Genomic DNA, 24,878 nt, shown 5'->3' on the forward strand with positions numbered 1-24,878 from the left:
TTTTGGATTTAGTTCACATTTTTTTTGATGGATTGAGAAATTCATATGTTATAGTTTGGCACAGGGCACTGTATTGGTATTTATTGCACACTATTTGTTGATTGTTTGCACATTAATTAATAATCATAGACACATGTACATACTTTTTGTTTTTTGAGTAACAAGTTCACAGGATCGGTCGTTGTAAATTGTATTTAGAAAGTGATGCAGAGTTAGGGATATACCTTTAGGCCCATTAAAAAGTCAAAATAAACAGTTTTTATTTTTTTTAGATAATGCCCATCTACAGTGGGGGCTGTAAATGTATAGAGTGTATGGTGCTGCTGCATGTCGGTATATCATGCCCAGAACCTGCATCAGCTAGAGCAAAGCACAGTAAATAGTGTTTTATATTTACATCTATATGTGGAATAGTACATTAACCCATTCATGACTCCTGTCATGTTTCAGAACATAAAAAAAATCCTGTAAGTACCATACTGACTTCCTTGTCTCAGTATTTTAGTAGTATATAATTACCAGAGTAGATATAAAAAAATGACTAATATCACCCATCACATGCATGTTAGTGCATAGATTATGCAATCTAAAAATATGGCCATATGTCGAAACAGGATTGATTCATGCTACTGGTCTTGTAATTGGTTGTAGGTGTGAACTTGTTGTAAATTGCATAAAAGAGGAAGATATAGCTGACTGTTCATACTTTACTTGTGTCTTGCAGAGCTGCTTCCTTAAGGGTAATCTCCTGAAATCCTGAAGATGTATAGGTTGAAGGTAGCGACGGGGACTGACCTGGCTGCTGGCACCTGTAATAATGTCTCTATTGTCCTTGTGGGGGTGCGTGGAGAAAGTGAAGTACACCAACTGCCCCATCAATGGAACAACTTCATATCTGGAGCTGTAAGTATCACTACATAGTGCTGACAGTATTTGTAATGGGTTACAATGGCATTACAACAGTCATAGCAGATAATGCACCTGCTATGGGGCCGGGGGATGAGTGGAGGACCCAATAAGGAGGCGGGTATTGGAAATTAAACATAGAAAATGTATAGGTCCAAATCCAGAACTCTATCAGAGTTGGCGAGGTTGCTGCTAACACTCTCTGTAAACCCTGTGACATTGATGGATGAATTTTTTCATCAGATATCCAATGAAGCTGACTTTCATCAGTCTTTCCTACACACCATCGGTTAAAATCCGACCGTGTCCAACGCGGTGACGTAAAACACAACGGCGTGCAGAGAAAAATTAAGTTCAATGCTTCCGAGCATGCGTTGACTTGATTCAGAGCATGCATGGATTTTTGACTGATGGATTTCTCCACAGACGATCGTTTTTTTATATTGTTTTTTTAACCATCAGAAAATTTTAAAACAGGTTCTATTTTTTTTCACCGGTGGGAAAAAAAAACGATAGGGCCCACACACGATCGGTTCGTCCGATGAAAACGGTCCATCGGACCATTTTCATCAGACGTACAAATCGTGTGTACAGGACATCAGAGAGGTAGCCATGGGGATCATCAAATTTTTTCAGGCACACCAATTCGAATTTGTTGCCTAATTTGAAACATCAGCAGATAAAAGTGGAAGGTGGGGTTTCTAATCAAATATGCGTTTGTAGTTGTTGATGACAGTATGTTGGGTATCAGAGGAAACCAGTTAGAATTTTCCTTAATCATGTTGCATCTGTTGCTATTTCTTCATGATACTAACATTTTCTATATAATCTTTATTTATATATTTTTTTCATGTTACACAGACAATACACGTATTACAATTACTGACATAGCCCATTACCCACCCACTCCATATTACAATATATTTCTACATCCAGTGTCTTCTGGTATCAGGGCTGGTGCAAGGATTTTTGCCAACTCAGGCGAAGGTGCATTTTGCCCTCCCCCCCTTGGCACGCACACGCGCATATGCGCACACACACACACCATGCATTATATATGTATATATATATCAGACCCCCCTCCACTAACTACAAACCCCCCTCCCGCAGTATGGATCCCCCTTACTAAGAACAGACCCCGCTTCCTCAGTATAGACCCCACACTAAGTACAGACCACCCTCTGTTAGTATAGACCCCCTCAGTGTAGAATCCCCCCTCTTAGTGCAGACACCCCACCTTTAGTGCAGAACCCCCATCAGTATAGATATCCCCCCTTTAGTGCAGACCCCCCATCAGTATAGATTTCCCCCCCTTTAGTGCAGATCCCCCACTAGTATAGAATTCCCCTTAGTGCAGACCCCCACAGTATAGACACCACCCCATAGCGCAGACACACCCATCAATATAGACACCCCCCTCAGTATAGACATCCCCCCCTCAGTATAGACATCCCCCCCTCAGTATAGACATCCCCCCCTCAGTATAGACATCCCCCCCTCAGTATAGACATCCCCCCTCCAATACCCCCATGGCAGCCAACAGGGGGTATCATGGGGCACCAGCACACAGGGGGGTCCGGACAGCAGGGGGTTCGGAGGAGGGGAGGTAGTTACAGAGATGGGGTGCAAATACAGAGGAAGGGGATGCAAATACAGAGGAGGAGGGTGCAAATACAGAGGAGGGGGGACAATTACATAAGAGAGGGGAATACAGAGAAGGGGGGTGAAAATACAGAGGAGGGGGACAATTACAGAAGAGGGGGGTGAAAATACATTGGAGGGGACAATTACAAATGAGAGGGGGTGAAAATACAGAGGAGGAGGGGGGTGGAAATACAGAGGAGGAGGGGGTGAAAATACAGAGGAGGGGGTAATTACAGAGGAGGAGGGTGCAAATACAGAGGAGGGGGGACAATTACAGAAGAGAGGGGTGAAAATACAGAGGAGGGGGGAATACAGAGGAGGTGGGTGAAAATGCAGAGGAGGGGGACAATTACAGAAGAGAGGGGGTGAAAATACAGAGGAGGGGGGGTGAAAATACAGAGGAGGAGAGGGGAGAAAATACAGAGGAGGAGGGGGGTGAAAATACAGAGGAGGAGGGGGTAAAAATACAGAGGGGGAGGGGGGTGAAAATACAGAGGAGGAGGGGGGAGAAAATACAGAGGAGGGGGGGTAAAAATACAGAGGGGGAGGGGGGTGAAAATACAGAGGAGGAGGGGGGGAGAAAATACAGAGGAGGAGGGGGGTGAAAATACAGAGGAGGAGGGGGGTAAAAATACAGAGGAGGGGGTGAAAATACAGAGGAGGGGGGTGAAAATACAGAGGAGGAGGAGGGTGAAAATACAGAGGAGGAGGGGGAGAAAATAGAGAGGAGGAGGGGGGTGAAAATACAGAGGAGGAGGGGGTGAAAATACAGAGGAGGAGGGGGTGAAAATACAGCGGAGGGGGGTGAAAATAGAGAGGAGGAGGGGGGTGAAAGTACAGAGGAGGAGGGGGTGAAAATACAGAGGAGGAGGGGGTGAAAATACAGCGGAGGGGGGTGAAAATACAGAGGAGGGGGAGAAAATACAGAGGAGGAGGGGGGTGAAAATACAGAGGAGGTGGGGGGAGAAAATACAGAGGAGGAGGGGGGAGAAAATACAGCGGAGAGGGGGAGAAAATACAGAGGAGGGGGAATACAGAGTACAAACATAAGGGAGAGAGAGAGGTGACAGGCAGCTGCTGGTACGGAAGTTTTTAATAAAATAAATGCTTAAATACAACCCACTCACTCTTCATGTTAGAGCTGTAGGCATGTCAGTTTGTGAAGTCGGCTGTCCCATTCTCCCCTCTGATCCACGCTGCTGTTATCACTGAATCACTGGAGGAAACAGAGCCGCGGGAAACTCATGTGAACTGTCAGCCTCTGATGATGGAAGCGTGGTTAAGCCTCCAGAACGCTCTGATTGGTCACAGCAATCCCAGGCTGACAGCACATTGCAGTTTCCCCGCGGCTCCCTCCAGTGATTCAGTGATAACAGCAGCGTGAATCGGAGGGGAGAATGGGACAGCCGACTTCACAGACTGACATGCCTACAGCTCTGACAAGAGTGAGTGGGTTGTATTTAAACATTTATTTTATTAAAAACCGTCCGCACCAGCAGCTGCCTGTCACCTCTCTCTCTCTCCCTTTTGATTGCTCTGTCATTGCTTCCCCCGCCCGCCGCTCCGATCCCCCTGCTGTCCGGGTCCCCCTCTGTGCTGGGGCTTAAAAGGAGGGCGACTGTCATGGTCAATTTTCCGTCCTGGGCGGCGCTGGCGCCGTAGGGCAAGTGCACATGTTGCCTTGCACTAGCGCCCGCCCTGTCTGGTATCCTAAACCTTAAGAAAGAGGAAATTTCCTCTTGCATTAATCACGTCCATACCAGTTCTCTCCTGGTCTCTGTTAACTAACATAACATCTACCCAACAACATAACACTATCATTACTACAAACAAAATAAAATAATAATAATAAAAAAAAAACTAAAAGAAAAGAAAAAAAAGGAATTAGGGGGAGGGAAAAGAGGGGGGAATGGGGGCTAGGGTGGGGAGTGATTCCCTGACATGACCCTCTATATATATGCTGATATTTGCGTGGAGGCTCTAAACTCTACCCATTGCTGCCATGTCCTCACAGTTTGTTCTTTAAAGCCGCTTCTACTTCTATCGTCATCTCCAGAGTATGCATCTCGCCCATTTCCCACACCCACTCTCCCATTGAAAGCATTCCTGTTTTCTTCCAGTTACGGGCTATAACTGTACGCGCTGCTACCAGCATGTGTCTTAAAATGCCCTTTTTTATAGACCCGGGGATCATGGAGAAGAGGGAAGCTAATACATCTGGTTGAATATTGATCCCCGTGATTTTGTGGTGTATACTGTATATCTTAGTCCAGAATATCAATTCTTCAGGGCAATAGTACCATATATGAGACATTGTACCTTTTGAATTGTGACATCTCCAATATGTCTCATCGTTTTCACTATTGATTTTATGCATATCCACTGGACATCTATACCACCTCGCTAAAATTCTATAATTCCTCTCCTGATATCTACTGGATATTGATAGCTATTAGGAAAGCTCTTTCCCAGTCCAATCAGGGAATGTTCCTTCCCAATTCTTCCTCCCATCTATTTATATATGTTAGTCCTTCTTCTAGCTGTTTTGAAGTAAATCCAGTATCCTCTAACCTTCGTATATTTTTTGGGAAGAGGTATTGGTATATTGCAGATAATACATGTGTTGGTCTTTCCTCTTGTATTAATAACTGCTCGAAATCGGTACCTGGTCTGTCTAGTTTCCCTTTTTAATTAATGATTGAGTATATGTGTGAAATTTAAAAGTAGGAAGATACTGCGCAGGTCCAATAAATGAAACAGTAGTGACACTATAAAAAATGTGAAAAATAATAAAATCAATAGATAAATAAATAAAAGAAAATAAAAAAATGCTGCTGCAACTTATATGTAAGATACATACACAAATACAATATAAAAAGGAAAAGCTGCGCTGCAAGTAAAATCAACATAAATAGTAAATTATGTATCAAATACACAAAAATCCCAGTGCAAAAACTGAAAATTAGATTTGTGCAAAAAGTCCATATGAGATTTATCACAAAGGATTGCAAAGATTGTTTAAGAAGTTCTCCGAATGGGTGAAGCAAGATATCCAGTAAAAAATCTTGTGAATAAGATGATAAATCCACCACCACTTATGTGTCAGCTGCTTACCAGAACAGAAATGAAATCAAGCATGTAAGACATGGATCTATAAGGGTCCTGGATAAACTGCCGCTCACTCTCCAATATCACCAATCCTTAATATCAGACCAGCTCTCTCCACAGAAGCGACCCAAAGGAGAAAGACACTCACATAGTGTGATAACGTTTTTAAAATTTTAATGAGTAAAAGTATTGCACTTACATGTAAACAGTGTAAAAAGTGCGATCAATAGTAATAGCCGGCCGGCTCTGCTGTCTGCTCGTCCTTCCGGGTAGACAGCGTGGATCGTGATGACGTCAGCACGTCGCTCCTACTGGATATCTTGCTTCACCCATTCGGAGAACTTCTTAAACAATCTTTGCAATCCTTTGTGATACATCTCATATGGACTTTTTGCACAAATCTAATTTTCAGTTTTTGCACTGGGATTTTTGTGTATTTGATACATAATTTACTATTTATGTTGATTTTACTTGCATAATATAATTCCTCTCCTGATATCTACTGGATATTGATAGCTATTAGGAAAGCTCTTTCCCAGTCCAATCAGGGAATGTTCCTTCCCAATTCTTCCTCCCATCTATTTATATATGTTAGTCCTTCTTCTAGCTGTTTTGAAGTAAATCCAGTATCCTCTAACCTTCGTATATTTTTTGGGAAGAGGTATTGGTATATTGCAGATAATACATGTGTTGGTCTTTCCTCTTGTATTAATAACTGCTCGAAATCGGTACCTGGTCTGTCTAGTTTCCCTTTTTAATTAATGATTGAGTATATGTGTGAAATTTAAAAGTAGGAAGATACTGCGCAGGTCCAATAAATGAAACAGTAGTGACACTATAAAAAATGTGAAAAATAATAAAATCAATAGATAAATAAATAAAAGAAAATAAAAAAATGCTGCTGCAACTTATATGTAAGATACATACACAAATACAATATAAAAAGGAAAAGCTGCGCTGCAAGTAAAATCAACATAAATAGTAAATTATGTATCAAATACACAAAAATCCCAGTGCAAAAACTAAAAATTAGATTTGTGCAAAAAGTCCATATGAGATGTATCACAAAGGATTGCAAAGATTGTTTAAGAAGTTCTCCGAATGGGTGAAGCAAGATATCCAGTTAAAAATCTTGTGAATAAGATGATAAATCCACCACCACTTATGTGTCAGCTGCTTACCAGAACAGAAATGAAATCAAGCATGTAAGACATGGATCTATAAGGGTCCTGGATAAACTGCCGCTCACTCTCCAATATCACCAATCCTTAATATCAGACCAGCTCTCTCCACAGAAGCGACCCAAAGGAGAAAGACACTCACATAGTGTGATAACGTTTTTAAAATTTTAATGAGTAAAAGTATTGCACTTACATGTAAACAGTGTAAAAAGTGCGATCAATAGTAATAGCCGGCCGGCTCTGCTGTCTGCTCGTCCTTCCGGGTAGACAGCGTGGATCGTGATGACGTCAGCACGTCGCTCCTACTGGATATCTTGCTTCACCCATTCGGAGAACTTCTTAAACAATCTTTGCAATCCTTTGTGATACATCTCATATGGACTTTTTGCACAAATCTAATTTTCAGTTTTTGCACTGGGATTTTTGTGTATTTGATACATAATTTACTATTTATGTTGATTTTACTTGCAGCGCAGCTTTTCCTTTTTATATGTGTGAAATTGTTGGTATGATACTAACATTTTGACAAATATACAGCACAAAACATGTGAAACTCTAAAGATACTGGACCAGATTCATGTACAATTAGTTTTAGTGCCCGATCCACAAAGCACTTACCTGGAAACTTGCGGCGGTGTATCGTAAACGCGTCCGGCGCAAGGCGGTCCAAATCGAATGGGGCGGGTACCATTTAAATTAGGCGCGCTCCCGCGCCGGACCTACTGCGCATGCTCCGTTTCGAAATTCCCGCCGTGCTTTGCGCGAACTGACGTCATTTTTCCGATCGGCGACTTGCGTAGCGTACTTCCGTATTCCCGGACGTCTTACGCAAACTACGTGAAATTTTAAATTTCGACGCGGGAACGACGGCCATACTTTAGACAGCAATACGTTTGCTGTCTAAAGTCAGGACACCCAAAAAAACGACTAACTTTGCGACGGGAAACTAGACTAGCGGCGACGTAGCGAACACGAAAAACCGTTGTGGATCGCCGTAACTGCTAATTTGCACACCCGACGCTGGTTTATGGCGCAAACTCCCCCCAGCGGCGGCCGCGGTACTGCATCCTAAGATCCGACAGTGTAAAACAATTACACCTGTCGGATCTTAGGGATATCTATGCGTAACTGATTCTATGAATCAGTCGCATAGATACTCTGAGAGATACGACGGAGTATCTGAGATACTCCGTCGTATCTCCGCTGTGAATATGGCCCACTATGCTTAGACTGCAAGTAAGGTGTTACTATTCCTTGGAGGCTGCTAGCATGGCAAACCGTATATATCCCTCTTTTTATACCTGAGTGTATAACAATTATTTGTGAATAATGAAATTAAAGTGCTGTGCTCTAAACATATGCATACAGTGCAGTGAAAGAGTATTTATACCACTTGAAATTTTCCACATTTTTTCACAACCAAATATGTAAATGTATTTTATTGTTTTTTTTTTTTTGTGATAGACAAACACAAAGTGGCACATAATTGTGAAGTGAAAGGAAAATGATAAATGGTTTTCAATTTTTTTTAATAAATAAATATGTGAAAATCGAATTGGGATGGATAATATGGGTCCCAAAGCAATATAGGGGCCTTACTCAAGATACACTGTCATGTACCAGGTGTGACCAGAACTGTGTGGCTAGCAACAGAGGAACACCAAACACATATAAGTGAAAATATAATGATTTATTTAGGTAAGTGAATAATATAAATACAACCACCCAGTGGCGGCCCGTCCATAGGGGGCGCCCGGGCGCCGCCCCCCCTCCCCCCAAGTCAGTAAAAAAAAAACAAAAAAAAAAATTTTTTTTATTTAAACATGTCCCTTTAAAAAAAAATAAAGCAAAAAAAGGTCCCTATGTGCACTGTTCCCGGGCGCTGGGCGCCGGTGCAGTGCGGTACGAGTAGCGCCACGTCTGTGCAATCACAAGATTGCAGACGAGGCGCTACATTGGCAGGCAAAATATGCCTTTGTGGCTATGCCCATCGCGCCACTTGCTTCCGGCGCGATGGACTTGTGACCGGGCGGGTGCACGGCACCCAGTGTATACTGTGCATAGTGCCGACAACAGGAAGTGACGTCAGCACTATGCATCTCAGAGGGACGCATCAGAGTGAGCCTGCAGCCAGGTGAAGATGCCTGCTCCCGATCCCCCTCTCCCTTAGTAAACTTATGGAGGCAGGAATCGGATCACTAATGGATGGGCACTGGAGCTGACAGTGCCGAGCCTGAAGCTGAAGGTGAGTGTGGGGATCGGAGGTTCTCTCTCTCTCTCCAGCTGAGAGTTAATTTCTCCTCTCATGTGTCACTCTCTTGCAGCCAGCATGGCTCCGTTTGTGTTCACCCCTCTCCCCCCCTCCCTCCAGAATGATCTCCACTGGCTCTCCCTGTCATATCTCCCCTCTGTCTCTGTGAAGCTGCACGATGTTTTTATCTTTACAGTCACACTGAGCTAGGATTGCAGCCTTTTTCTCTTGTACTTTGCCTCTTATCAGACCAGTTATCTCCCTGCAATCCCAGCATTCCAACAGCTTAGCCTAGTAATATATATATATATATATATATATATATATATTATCTGCTCTCCCCCCCCAAACACAGGCACAGCTGATCAGTTTAATTCCAATGGGATGTACAATTAACTCTACACTGTCCAGCAGCTGCCTTTTTACCTTGTGCCCCATGTAATGTGCCCTGCACCCCTCCCCATGTAATGTGCCCTGCACCCCTCCCCATGTAATGTGCCCTGCACCCCTCCCCATGTAATGTGCCCTGCACCCCTCCCCATGTAATGTGCCCTGCACCCCTCCCCATGTAATGTGCCCTGCACCCCTCCCTATGTAATGTGCCCTGCACCCCTCCCCATGTAATGTGCCCTGCACCCCTCCCCATGTAATGTGCGGTGCCTCCCCATGTAATGTGCCCTGCACCCCTATCCATGTAATGTGCCCTGCACCCCTATCCATGTAATGTGCCCTGCACCCCTCTCCTACATGCACCGCCATACACTCCTCACGCCTCTCCTACATGCACCGCCATACACTCCGCACCCCTCTCCTACATGCACCGCCATACACTCCGCACCCCTCTCCTACATGCACCGCCATACACTCCTCACCCCTCTCCTACATGCACCGCCATACACTCCTCACCCCTCTCCTACATGCACCGCCATACACTCCTCACCCCTCTCCTACATGCACCGCCATACACTCCTCACCCCTCTCCTACATGCACCGCCATACACTCCGCACCCCTCTCCTACATGCACCGCCATACACTCCTCACCCCTCTCCTACATGTACCGCCATACACTCCTCACCCCTCTCCTACATGTACCGCCATACACTCCTCACCCCTCTCCTACATGTACCGCCATGCACCCCTCTCCTACATGTACCGCCATACACTCCGCACCCCTCTCCTACACATACCACCCACCACTATACACTCTGCAGTATTTGCAGTCTTTGATTCTGTCCCGTATGCTGTTAGATCATGGTATTGTAAAGCTGTAAAGCAATGTAGACATTTCTTAATTTTTCATTGCATTAATTTTTTTTCTTGCTAAATACTCCTGACACTAGTGGAATACAGGGGCGGAATGGGTGGATTATATAAGGGGTGTGGCTTATGAGAAGAGGGAGTGGTCAACCAGGAGGGGCGGAGTCTGGCGCCCCCCCATTCTAAAAATTCACCAGCCGCCACTGCAACCACCTCCAATATGACACAGTGCAGCAAACCAACCAACAGACAGAGACCCACAAATAACAACAGACAGATATGTACAGTAAATGGGAAATGCCAGAATCATAAACAATAGCCAGGCCAGGGTCATACACAGCAGATCGGCAGATGGACAAAGGGATATTTCAGAAACATAAACATTAGCCAGGCCAAGGTCATACACAGGGAGATCAGCAGATGGGGTAAGGAACACAGGACAGGGAGAGGATGGATGGTCAGGACAGGGAGACAGGATCAGGAACTCAGGTAGCAGGTTTCAGGAACAGGTTCAGATAATCAGGCAGTGGGTACAGATCAGGGCACAAGGACGATACCAGGGCAAGGTATGTTTACACTTGCCGGGTATTTATAGGAATGCCTGTAATTGGCCTCAAGTCACACCTGAGTGCAAAAGGTGCTGTCTGCTCCACACTGCCATGATCCATCCGCTGGTGGATGCCAGTACTGCGGCCCAAGGATGACATAACACCAGCAGGGAGAAGTTCCCCTGACAGTTCAAAACTGCCAGGAGACACCTGCTGGTGGACCTCAGTACTGCAAGCCAAATGATAGATATTACCAGCGCATGGAACCTTTCCTGACATACACCATCAATAACAAAAGAAACTTTCAGAATATGGGAAAAAGTGTGTAAAATAAAGAGGTGGCAGTATAACAGTCTGTTGCCCCTCACGGGTATGGACTACTTCCCACCAGGAAAGAGGGGTGGTCTGTACCTGAGATGGACGACCTCGGACAACTTAAAGCTGAAAGACGTTCTGAAAAGGAATATTCTGTGTTCAATCTCAGAACTACGAGAAAAATATGGAAGCACACCATGGGACACCTGGAGATATAGGCAACTCCAACATTTTGTAAGCACCTTACTGAAACCCCTACGTTCTATGAGTGAGTTGAACCCATGGGAAAAACATAGAACAGGGAGGAAGAGGAAGACAGGGGATATCAAATATATATAGGTTATTGTTACCTACATCAGGACCTGAGTCATTGAGAGTATTAAATAGCTGGGAAACAGAATTAAACCAGATTATAACATAAAAAAAGAAAAGACAAGTCTTAGATTATGTCTACTCTACATCAATAGAAGCAAAAGTAAAAGAGAACTAAATTGTACTATGTTCCAATGAAACTCTATAGAATAAATAGAGAGATATCACCCTTATGTTGGAGAGAGTGCGGGATGGAGGGAACACACGGCCATATATGGTGGCATTGTCCCCTGATACAGGTGTACTGGAGGGGTATATTGAGAATGATAAAAAAGATTAGTGGACTGGAGGTGAAACAAGATCCCTGGTGTTGTTTGTTCCACAGCACGGGGGAAACAAGGAAAAAATATAGAATGACACTAGTCCCGTACCTACTGAATGGAGCGAAAGCTTTAATACCAAGAAATTGGAAAATAAAAATGCCCCATCAGAGAAGGAATGGTTAAGAGAGGTAGATAAAATCAGATTAATGGAGGAACTGTTGTCAATACAAAACAAGTGCAGATCAAGATTCAATAGGATATGGAGGGGCTGGAGAGAGTTTAAGAAATTGGAGACATACATTGACAGCATGAGGGAGTGAGAGATGGGGGGGTGGGGGATGGGGGGCGGTGGGGGGATTAGACCTATTCATTTTTTTCTCTCTCTTTATAAATACACTAAGGGAGGGATCTTAATAAATTTAGGATTAATGATTCATGAAATGCACTAGCACTGGAGTTCACCAATTAATTGATAAGAAACACATAATGTAAAATGAACACAGGGAGGGGATGGGGATTCCCCCCCTTTTTCCCCTTCCCTCTACACTTAGGTGAGGTCACTCCTCTTTTCACTTTTTTTTTCACATATATGTTCTGTCCCCTTATCAACACAGGCACTCCACACATACACCTATCCCCCTGGCCTTTACAGAGTTCACTCTTATATTTAAAAACTTGGGGGCAGATCCACATACATCTGCGCCGGGCGCAGCGTATCTTTTTTTTTTTTGAAAATTCTGTTTATTAAAGGTTTTTGTACATATACAAAAAAAAAAAAAAAACAACATTCCTTGGCACACCGCCAAGCTTAACTCTCGGCCAACATGACCGGGAACACAAACACTGTGCCATCGCAGATGGCATATTCAATACAAAGCCTTCCCAGATCCTCCCCCCCACCCCCCCTACTCAGTTCCCATCCCCGCCCAACCTTAAATCAGGACACCTTCAGTATCAATACTCCCCTCTGTGGCATGCCACCGACAGCTACCCCGAAACACCTGGAACAGGAGCTCTACCCCACGTATATACCTAGTTAATCATACATCAGCCTACTTTCTCTTTACCCAACCGTGTGGTCTGATTCATACCAGGCCCTCCACACCTTTTCAAATTTCCCGACACATCCCCGGGATAGGTACGTTGCCTTATAGTAAGGCATCATAGCGTTCACCAAACCCTTCCAAAAAGCAATCTCAGGCGCCCCTGTATTCTTCCATTTGAGCAAAATAGCCTTCTTTCCATAAAACAACAAGATACTCAATAATGTTCTATGGGCTCAGGACGGCACCACCTCCTCCACCAATCCCAGTAAACAAACATTAATTTCCTGTGGGACCGGTACCCCCAGCACTTCTGCAATACAGGCCGTGACCCCAGTCCAGAACTGTTGGATCTGGGGGCAAGTCCAGAACATGTGTTGCGCGTCAGCAGGAGAAAACGTACCGGGCGCAGCGTATCTAAGATACGCTACGCCGCCGTAACTTATCTTTTTTTTTTTTTAATCCACAAAGAATCCGCGCCCTAAGTTACGGCGGAGTAGTGTATCTCTCGCGACGTAAGGGCGCGGAATTCAAATGGATCTAATGGGGGCGTGTTTATTGTTACTACGTCGTGACCCGACGTAAACAACGTTTTTTTTGGAACTGCGCATGCGCCGTCCGTGGGGGTATCCCAGTGCGCATGCTCGAAATTAAACCAGAACCAGCCAATGCTTACGACGGTGACGTCATTCTACGCAAATTCCTATTCGCGAATGACTTACGCAAACGACGTAAAAAATTCAAAATTGTACGCGGGATGGACGGCCATACTTTGAGTACGCCTCATAATAGCATCTTTAACTATACACCGGAAAAAGCCGAACGAAAATGACGTAAAAAAATGCGCCGGCCGGACGTACATTCGTGGATCGCCGTAAATAGCTAATTTGCATACTCAACGCGGATTTCGACGGAAACGCCACCTAGCGGCCGCCAAAAAATTCCATCTAAGATCCGACGGCGTATTAAGACGTACGCTTGTCGGATCTAGCCGAGATGCCGTCGTATCTTGTTTTGAGGATTCAAAACAAAGATACGATGCGGGAATTTTGAAAGTACGCCGGCGTATCAATAGATACGATGGCGTAATTTCTTTGTGGATCTGCCCCTTGTTTTTTAGTATGCAGTAGCTTCCCTGAATTATTTTTACACCTATACTGCCCTATCACCAGTCACTCCTCATCATGCACTTTCACCTTAAAGGGCACTAACACTAGAGTCCTAGCACATAATACACTAGGGGGAGAGTATGGGGGACTTTGCTCCCCCATCCCCTTCCCCCTCTCCCCCCCCTTTTTCCCCCCTCTCTCACATCTCTCTCCTTTCTTCCTCCTTCTCCTCGATACACCTCTCTCCCTCCTTCCCATCCAGCCCGGACTCCCCTAGATACTGGTATGCGGACGATAGGGGTTTCATGGTTGTTGTTTTTTTTTATATAAGATTGGTAGACCATCTACTATTATTATTATTACTCTTTTTTATTTTCCTATAAGGGGATATATTGAGACCGTATATGTGTTTTATGTATTGAAATGTGTGTTATGTGTTGTTGAAAAAAATGTATAAAGAAGATTTAAACAATAAATATGTGAAAAGTGTGGCGTGCATTTGTATTCAGCCCCCCTGAGATAATACTTTGTAGAACCGCCTTTCACTGCAATTACAGCTGCAAGTCTTTTTGGGGATGTCTCTACCAGCTTTGCACATCTAGAGAGTGACATTTTTGCCCATTCTTCTTTGCAAAATAGCTCAAGCTCTGTCAGATTGGATGGAGAGCGGCGGTAAACAGCAATTTTCAAGTCTTGCCACAATTGGATTTAGGTCTGGACTTTGACTGGGCCATTCTAACACATGAATATGCTTTGATCTAAGCCATTCTATTGTAGTTCTGGCTGTATGTTTAGGGTCGTTGTCCTGCCCCAGTATCAAGGGCCAGATTCACAAAGGAGATACGACGGAGTATCTCAGATACTCCGTCGTATCTCTCAGAGTATCTATGCGACTGATTCATAGAACCAGTTACGCATAGATATCCCTAAGTTCCGACAGGTGTAATTGTTTTACACTGTCGGATCTTAGGATGCAGTACCAAGGCCGCCGCTGGGGGGAGTTTGCGTCGTAAACCAGCGTCGGGTATGCAAATTAGGAGTTACGGCGATCCACAACGGATTTTCGCGTTCGCTACATCGCCGCTAGTCTAGTTTCCCGTCGCAAAGTAAGTCGTCGTTTTGGGTGCCTTAACTTTACACAGCGCACGTATGTGCTGTATAAAATATAGCCGTCGTTCCCGCGTCAAAATTTAAAAATTAACGTCGTTTGCGTAAGCCGTCCGGGAATACGGAATTACGCTACGCGCGTCGCCGTTCGAAAAAATGGCGTCACTACGTGCAAAGCACGGCAGGTAATTCAAAAGGGAGCATGCGCAGTAGGTCCGGCGCGGGAGCGCGCCTAATTTAAATGGCACACGCCCCTTTGAATTACGCGGGCTTACGCCGGAGGCCGCCGGCGTAGTTTTCATCGCAAGTGCTTTGTGAATCAGGCACTTGCGATGAAAACTTGCGGCGGTGTAACGTATCTACGATACGTTACGCCGCCGCACTTCTACCTGAATCTGGCCCCAAGTCTTTTGCAGACTCTAACAGGTTTTCTTCTTAGATTGCCTTGTATTTGACTCCATTAATCTTCCCATCAACTCTGACGAGCTTCCCTGCCCCTGCTGAAGAAAAGCATCCCCACAACATGATGCTGCCACCACCATGTTTTACTGTGGGGATGGTGTGATGTGCAGTGTTAGTTTTCCGCCACATATAGGAGCAGATCCTCGTACAGCGGCGCATCTGTACGCCGGGCGCAGCGTATCTAAGATACACTACGCCGCCGTAACTTATAATTTTTATTTTGAATCCACAAAGAATTTGCGCCGTAAGTTACGTATCTCTTGCGGCGTAAGGGCGCGGAATTCAAATGGATGTAATGGGGGCGTGTTTTATGTAAATACGTCGTGACCCAACGTAAACAACGTTTTTTTTAACTGCGCATGCGCCGTCACTGGGGGTATCCCAGTGCGCATTCTTGAAATTTAACCGGAACAAGCCAATGCTTACGACGGTGACGTCATTCTACGCAAATTCCTATTCGCAAACGACTTACGCAAACGACGTAAAAAATTCAAAATGCGAGGCGGGAACGACGGCCATACTTAACATTGAGTACGCCTCATAACAGTAGCTTTAACTATACGCCGGAAAAAGCCGAACGCAAACGACGTAAAAACAATGCGCCGGCCGGACGTACGTTCGTGGATCGCCGTAAATAGCTAATTTGCATTCTCGACACGAAATTCGACTGAAACGCCACCTAGCGGCCGCCGAAAAAATTGCAGCTTAGATCCGACGGCGTACTAAGACGTACGCCTGTCGGATCTAGCCGAGATGCCGTCGTATCTTGTTTTGAGGATTCAAAGCAAAGATACGACGCGGGAATTTTCAAATTACACCGGCGTATCAATAGATACGCCGGCGTAATACCTTTGTGGATCTGCCCCATAGTGTTTTAGGCAGGGCTTTTTTTCTCAGACAATAGGTGCAGGAACTCCCCCTTTCCGAGTTTCCCTTTTTCTACACCCCTACCCACCTCCCAGTACTGTTCATTTTAGACAATATAGAACCAAGTATCATTTTGTGGTGCTAAGTAATTTGTATGGAATTTGGCAATGATATCAAGAAAAGCAGTAAAATAAATCCCCTGCAGCCAGCAGCAATAGATCCCCTAACAACAATGGACCACCCACAACTAAATTCCCCCCACCGGCAACAATAGACTCCCGGCAGCATCAACAGATCTCCGCACAGCCAGCATTAATAGACTCTCTGGCTGCCATCAACAACAGACCCCTCCCCCAACAGCAGATCTCTTTCAGCAACAACTGGCCCCCCAGCAACATAAACCCCCCCAGCAACAATAGGTCCCCCACCAGCAACAATAGACCTCCTCAGCAACAATTGACCCCCCTGCAAAAATAGATCCCCAATAGTGAGCATCAATACCATGCAGCACACCCCAGCACCCCTTGCCATTACATACAGTCAGTCCAGAAGGTGCTCTCCTTGCTTGTCAGGATAGGTTGACGGCTATGTTTTGGTAGGTTTGCAGTTGTGCCGTACTCCATTTTCTTCTTTTTTTTTTTTACTTTTTTTTTTAGTTTTCTGCATTTACAATCATCAAAAAAAGGGGGGAAAGGCACATTAATCAGTACAAAATTGGCAGTGTTCAACCATCACATATTTGTCAACATTACCTCCCTCCCTCAAAGTACGTAAACCTGTCCCTCAACGGAGGAACAAGAACAACCTTCATTTCAGGGTAGTCCCCAAGGGCCAAACGTGGCCTACTACCACAGATCCCCATGTCAAGTAGGGCTACCCAATAGGTACAGAACAGTACCCTCAACACACTCACACACACACACACGCACACTCAAGCATCCCTCCAGACCTTCTACTCTCTACCACCCCCCCCTCCCGCGCCGTACTCCATTTTCAGATGAGGGATTGAACAGTGCTCCGTGAGATGTTCAAAACTTGGGATATTTTTTTTAACCTAACCTTGCTTTAAACTTCTCCACAACTTTATCCCTGACCTGTCTGGCGTGTTCCTTGGCCTTCACGATGCTGTTTGTTCACTAAGGTTCTCTAACAAACCTCTGAGGGCTTCACAGAACAGCTGTATTTATACTGAGAATAAATTACACACAGGTGGACTCTATTTACCAATTAGGTGACTTCTGAAGTCAATTGGTTCCACTAGATTTTAGTTAGGGGTATCAGAGTAAGAGCCGGTTCACACAGGGACTCTGGCCGCAACTTTGTGAGGCGACCTGAACACGACCTGAGCGCGCACCACAGCGCGACTTGGGGCAGCTTACAAGACAGCTTCAAGTCGCCTCAAGGACAGGAGGCTTTCCAGTGGCCAATAAAACAACAATCAGCTCTGTGGGAAGGAGGGGGAGGGAGGGGTTTGCCTGAGAAAACAATTTTCTCTTCCTGTATTGTTGCTTCAGTTAAGACAGGTGATCCGACTTGGAGGCGACTTCCATTGAAATCAATGGGTACAAGTTGCCTACAAATCGCCTAGAAGTCGGATTGAAGTAGTACAGGAACCTTTTATGAAGCCGGAGCAACTTCAGTAGTTTACATTAAGACGGCTCCATTCACTTACATTGACTTTCTCAACCGCGCGACTTGGGGCGACTTCAAGCCACACTTTTCACATTTTTTTGAAAACCATTTATCATTTTTTTTCAACTTCACAATTATGTGCCACTTTGTGATGATCTATGACATAAAATCCCAATAAAAAACATTTATGTTTTTGGTTGTAACATGACAATACTGTGCTCATATAAAGAACATAACTCATTTTGTGAAAAACTGCTATAAAACTGATAATTCAGTGTAATAAACATATGGGGAAAGCCACAAAGTTAAAAACAAGACCCATTCAATGTGTTCTTTTCTTTTAAAAGAAGTCTTTAGTAACAAACATAAGTGTCTCTAATAATACAGTGCTTCTTTCTCAATTTCTTTTCCAACAAAAAGTGGGTTTTGTGCTGTCACTTCCAGCCTTCCAGCCTTCCAGGTCACCTCTTTCCAATCTTAGGTCTCTACCCTTTAATCCTCCAAGTACATTTTGGCCATCATGAGTAAACAATGGAATAAAATGCGTTAATGCAAAAACACTTTCAAGTGCGCATCATTAAAAACAAAGATGCCAGCATTTAATATGGTTACTATACCACTTTGATCCAAGATGGCCACCAATGACACAACTTCCTGTCTACTTCCAGCATGTGTTCTACAGGCCGGAAGTGAAGCAGGTGTATTAGTCCTCCAGCACGTTTTGTCCAATTGACATGGTCAGGGATGGATGTTTAGCGTGCGCCCTCTGCCTCTTTATATATATATACTACTTTTATTTCATTTGTGTTTACTATTTCCACAATCTTAGTACTCTTTGGTACCCTCTTGCTCCTTGCCCATTCGGCATCACAGAAAACCCAACTCCTACTCCCTCTAGAGCATGGGTGCTCAACCTGTGGCTCTCCAGCTGTTGCAAAACTACAATTCCCATAATGCCTCAGCCTTTGGGAGACATGCTTGTACCTGTCAGCGGCTTGCAATGCCTCATGGGAATTGTAGTTCCGCAACAGCTGGAGAGCCACAGGTTGAGCACCCATGCTCTAGAGTTTTTCCAACAGGTAAATCACTCTACTTAAAAACGAGGCTTTGGAAAATGTAGGGATTTTATTTCTCAGGGTTCCGGAAAAGTATTCTAAACACATTAACAAATATAGATAAAGGCTACCAATGAAACCTAAAAACACTAAAAAATGCTTTAACACTGGAGAAAATAATAATAGGAAGACTTATTAAAACTTGACCAATTAAAGTTTTTGTGGATTTCGCTATGTTTTTTGCACTCTATATTTATCTGATCATTTATAGCAAATTTTCACGAGATATGTTCTTTATATGAGCACAGTATTTATGCATATGTTGAGAGCACAGCACTTTATCTAGCTGCATTTTTCACAGTACAAAACATATCATTTGGTCTTTAATTGGCTTTAGTCTGTTTTATATCTACCAGCATGCTCTTTGAATTATACATGACCAGTGCTTAGATTTGTAGTGTGTGCAGAGCTCTTAGGTTCTACTTTTGGATTTTCCAGGTGACAGAGTTTAATATCGCTGTAAATAAAGACCTTGGAGAGCTCCTGTTGGTTAAGCTGTCCCTGGAGCTTTACCTAAATTTCCATATGGATCCCTGGTACTGCAATTATGTCACGGTAACCTGTCCCAAAGGCCAACTCTACCAATTCCCATTGTATCAGTGGATATTAAAATCTGTGGAGATCCCAGAAGGGAAGGGTGAGATATGACTTTATAATTCTTATTATATTAAAGTTTTATTTAACTGTCGGTTCTATATGAGGCAGATAGGAGATATCATTACCAAACAATAACATTATGAGTTTAATTATAGAGATCTTTAAAGCGCAAAAAAACCAAACAAAAAAAAAAACTCCCGGAAAAAGAAGATTAATTATTCTTACTTCTCTAACAGCCCATAGCAGCATGTGCACAGCATACACGTACTTTGAAACATTTATACTTTATTTCTTACTTTTTTCCTTTATTAATTATTTTCAGGAGGGGGTAGGGTATTGGGAGATGCAGGGCTTTACTTATGTTTTACCTTGCACTCTGGACCCCTGCATTGTGTATGTTATCCACTCCCGACCCCTGCACTACTTGAGCGTTACGTACTTGTAACCCAGAGCAGTGTATGCCCGGGTTTTATTTAACTATACCCATTCAAGTCCTTCTCACTGTTAGTGCAATTTGGTCTCCCCCCCCACCCATCAGTGTGGTGTACTATGTGTGCTTCTTTTGGCTTTCTCCTCCACCATATTTGTCCCAACAATGGACAGATTTTCTATAGTAATGTATGAAGATTATTTCACGCATGTAGAAAAAGCAGAGCCTGGCTTTGAGACTTTTGGAAACTAGACTGTATGGCTCCCTGTAGACTGAACCCCTGACATCTTTGAGAATGGCGGGGACAGGTAAGATAATGGGGGGGGGGCGTTTATAAGATAACTGTACTAAACCCACTGTTTTATTTTTATAATTGTATATTCCTAGTTCCACCCATGACAAAGAACTATAGTTTATTAACATAACATTATTTTAATGTCTGCGCCAGACTGAGAACATCTAATGCATAGCTGCTATGGGCTACAGTAAAATTTGGGTATTTGAGTATCTGATCCTGCAGAGCACAAACATTAACTGGCTGTTTGGTACATCTATCAGATTTATGTGCTAAATGGGGGAATTATGGTAGAAAATATGTGACTATATGACCTGTTCTGTTTCAGGTGTTGTGATAACTAAGAATACTCACCCCGTTCTCCAGCAACAAAGAAAACTAGAATTGGAGATTAATAGAGAAACACACAAGTGAGTGATCAGCACATACATTCTAAGTATGGTGGGAGGGGGTTGTCCATTATAGGACAGATCGTTTTCACACTCTCATCTTGCTAATGACAAAACTTCTGCTCCAGCCTTCATGCTGATTGTGTATTCTTTTTTTAAAGAAGAACTCCAGGTTTGATGCATTTTATTGCTGGATGCACTGTGAACACTGGAGTTTAGCGCTCAGCATGGGTGCCGTTTAAGGCATTCTCTGATTTGGCGAGGTAGAAAGCATGTCAGTCCCTTGCCTGTCCACCTCATCCAGTCAGAGAATGCTTTGCATTTATTCAGAAATTGCAAAGCTTTTTTGGAATGACACACTTGCTGAACGTCCGAACTCCTATGTTCACAAGACATCACACCGACCACCAAGCAAGAGACCTGGAAGCAAATGGAGATCACTGGAGTGGTGGTGTAAGCACACTGTATCATAAACCATTGTCATTAAAATAATTTTAATTTTTTTTTCAACCTTTGCTGACCTCTGCTTGCTTTTTGTGTATAGAAGAGATTTGTTAAATTAATTATTTCACTTCACCATAGTCATAAAGTTAGAATGATTTTTTTCCTAATTAGTTTTGTATATTTGGATTTGTTTCGTATATTCGTATTTGTTTTGTATATTTAGGAAGATTGGCTATGCTTGTTTTAACGTGTTTGTTAGTTTGGGAGATTACTTACGCACTGAGTAATCCCTGCTAGTCCAACCCACAAAGAGAAATGTAATGAGCTGATTTTTTTTCCATAATAATGAAAAATGTTAATGCAAAATAATAACTAAATGGATCTGAAAGAGTGAATAGAACACAATTATTTTTGGATTCATTCATTATGTTATTTTTATTTTTAATTTAAAAATGTTATTGAGTGGTATACAGCAGATAATAAAAGGGTAACTTCGCCAAAATATAAAATCAGTAGACAACATCATTAGCATTACTAATACATCAGGGTATACTGTGGAAGGGTAGAGCACACATGTGCGATAACAAAAATAAAATAAAATAATAATAATAATCAATTCTAAGAAAAGAGTGTCTACGTTAAAGGCAGTCTCTCCCCTCTAAAGAAAAAGAGAGATCAGCCAGATCATTGGGGGAAGTCTATAACGGTGAGCATCACTAGGTTTTGCGCACACCACTCTTTTATGTTATTTGAGAGAGAGAGAGAGAGAGATTCTTCAGGACGGGAAGTGGGGTTTTAAGGAGGCGGGTGCTGTGTCACCTCGCGGGAGCCAAGGTCGTCAGGACAGATCAGACAGTAGGACTCACTGGCAACTGCCACGGCTAGGCATATTTGAGGAATTCATCGAAGAAGCAGAATTGGACCCAATAAAACCATCTGGTCTTGTGTTCCTCCGTCTTATCGTGCAGAACCGAGGTCAAGTCTTCCATTTGCTCTATATCTTTCACCCTTGCAAACCACTGCGCCACCGTCGGCGCAGATTGTTGTTTCCAGAGGGGCGGGATGCACGCCTGTGCAGAATTAAAAAGGTGTTTGAGAAGGGACTCATGATAACGTTTCCTAGATAAAGGGGTAAGGTTTAGTAGGATTGCGCCCGGGTCGCCCTGTAGGGAAACGTCAGTGAATTTATGTATGAGTTTGAGGACTGGTTCCCAGAAAGTTTTGAGCACAGGGCATTCCCAGAAGATGTGCAAGATGGTTCCCTGGTGAAGGCCACATCGCCAGCATGTAATTATCTTATATGTGGTCTCTTGATATTTGCTGCATAAAGAAGACTTCTGTGCAAAGAAGAGTATGCGTTCTTTTTGTGGCTCGGAGAATGTAACTCCAAGTCCCTCTCCCATTTTGCCAAGTAAGGGGGATCCTTAGCAGCGTGAAGTTCCACTCCCTCTCCCAAACAAAGTTCCTCAAAAGGATGGAGTTTACGGAGAAAAAGCGCAGGCTTAGGCAATGAGCCAAGAAAATGCGAGAACTGAATAGTCTTTCAGTAATCCAAACTTAGAGGAGCTAGCCCAGATAGCACAGTCTCTGCAGGGAACAAGCCAGAGGATTACAAGAACTGGGAGGCCCTCATGAGTCCCCTTGGGGCTTGCGTGTGGAAAGTGGGATCAGTGAGGCCTGGTGTGAACGCTGGATGCCCAACGAGGGGTGTCATTGGGGAGGGAAAATTACACAATGAAGATAGACGAGAAAACCTGTCCACTTCCGCAAGAGTAGGGCCAATCACCGGATGAGCAATCTGATGGGCAGTGTGGATTTTTTCTACCCACGGTAAGCCAGCGAGTGGGGCACTGGCTGCCTCCTGTTCTAATGCTACCCACAATTTTGTGTCACCGTGCCTCGCCATATGAATTTAACAAATGCTGATCGGACTGCGTGAAAATAGGACTGGGGTATTTTGATTGGTAAAGTTTGTAAAAGGTACAAGAGTCTGGGCATCGCGTTCATCTTAAGGACATTACATCGACCGAACCAGGACAGGGCCAGAGAGCATTCCTGATCACCAGGAAAGGTGATCAGCCGAAGGAGAGCAGGAAAGGTGTATCATTCCTACTCAGTCAGTCAGTGAGGCAGGACGCCTCTCGAACGAGCCCACTCCCCAGGGCTTCCCAGACAGGCAGGGCTATTCCAACTCCCTGCCACAGGACTAGAGGACCAGCGTTTCTCCTCTCCCCCCTTGGCCTCCCTCTTTACCACGTTGGCTTTACTTCCCGGGAGCAGTTTAAGGTAAGCCCCTGACTCTCAGGGCTATTCCAGGGCATTCTCCATCTCTCCTGGAACCGTTTGGGGCTGACCGGCCGTCCTTTTCATGACAAGCCACGGCGGCGGCGGCCTAAACACATCGGGTAAACGGCTTTCTCTACCCCCCCAAACCGCCAACCCAACATCAGCTCCAGCCATCCATCACCCTTCACAATCCCAGCCCAACCTCGTGGGAAGATTTGCGGCGGCCGTGTTTAGGAAAATCCGCGGCTTCAGCTGCGGCCTAGCGGCGCGCCGCACACACACCCAATCAACCCCCCCTCAAACTTCACTAAACCCCTCGGACCCAGAAGGATCCCCAGTCTTCCCCCAGATACCCCTGGGCCTCCTCCGCAGGCTGTGCAGACCCCTCAGACACACAGCCCCTGGCTTGGGCCTGATCTCAGCTGGTGGCCATCTTGGTACACCCAGGGGGCCAGCTCACTGTCAGTGTCATCTCTACTTAGCCAGCCAGTGAAGCAGGACGCTCTCAAACGAGTCTGCTGTCACTCTCACCCCCCCCCCCCCCAGATAGGCAGGGTTCTTTCCAACTCCCCGGTAACAGGGATTTCTCCAACCCCTACTCCCCTTCCAGAACTCAAGGCTTGGGAACTGCTTCCCACCTGGGAACTCAGGAGGGAGTACTCCCCCCCCCATTCTGCCCTAAACAGTTATTTCCCAACCATTCACCACTTGATAAAGGGCTTGCCCGATCTCTCCTGAGGGGTCAGGAAGGAATATGTTCCCCGATCGCTGCATATTGGCATAGCACGACAAGGGTTTTTTCCGCCTTCCTCTGGATCAAACAGGGAGGGAGGATTCAGCGAGTTGGGGCGACCCACTTCAAACCTTCCTTCCCATCATTATCAAAAAAACATCAGGTTAAACAACACCCCCCACACATTTCTGCGACTATGGCTAATCTGAAAAACCATTTGGGGTCTAAAGCCATTCGCCTCAGTACTACGGGCCCCCACCAAAAAAGCTCTAAGAACTGAGCAACTGTTCAGAATCAATCGATGACCGACCAGTCAAAAATCACAGCCATTTCCCCCAGCCAAAGCGCATATCGTGCGCTTTGATCAACACTAGATCGGCAGTAAGACACCGGCAAGAAATCCATGATTTCATCCTACAACACGATCTAGACTGCCTCTTTATCACAGTAAGCTGGTTAACTGCTGACTGCAACACCATTCTAGGAGAACTGGTGGCAGTAAATTACCGCATTCAAACGGAAA

The 24,878-nt window shown here is 44.5% G+C and overlaps 1 protein-coding gene across 1 annotated transcript in view; it reads left to right on the forward strand.

The window, feature by feature from the left end:
- The first annotated feature begins 696 nt into the window (after window positions 1-696).
- Window positions 697-24,878, forward strand: part of LOC120928225 (hydroperoxide isomerase ALOXE3-like) — a 347,315-nt gene continuing 323,133 nt past the window's right edge. The window contains exons 1-3 of the mRNA XM_040339332.1: window positions 697-903; window positions 19,620-19,818; window positions 20,832-20,913. Coding sequence (XP_040195266.1) covers window positions 763-903; window positions 19,620-19,818; window positions 20,832-20,913 — 422 coding nt within the window. The 5' untranslated portion in view covers window positions 697-762. The remainder of the gene's footprint in view (window positions 904-19,619; window positions 19,819-20,831; window positions 20,914-24,878) is intronic.

This window comes from Rana temporaria, chromosome 2 (genome assembly GCF_905171775.1).
Source record: "Rana temporaria chromosome 2, aRanTem1.1, whole genome shotgun sequence".
Taxonomy (NCBI): domain Eukaryota; kingdom Metazoa; phylum Chordata; class Amphibia; order Anura; family Ranidae; genus Rana; species Rana temporaria.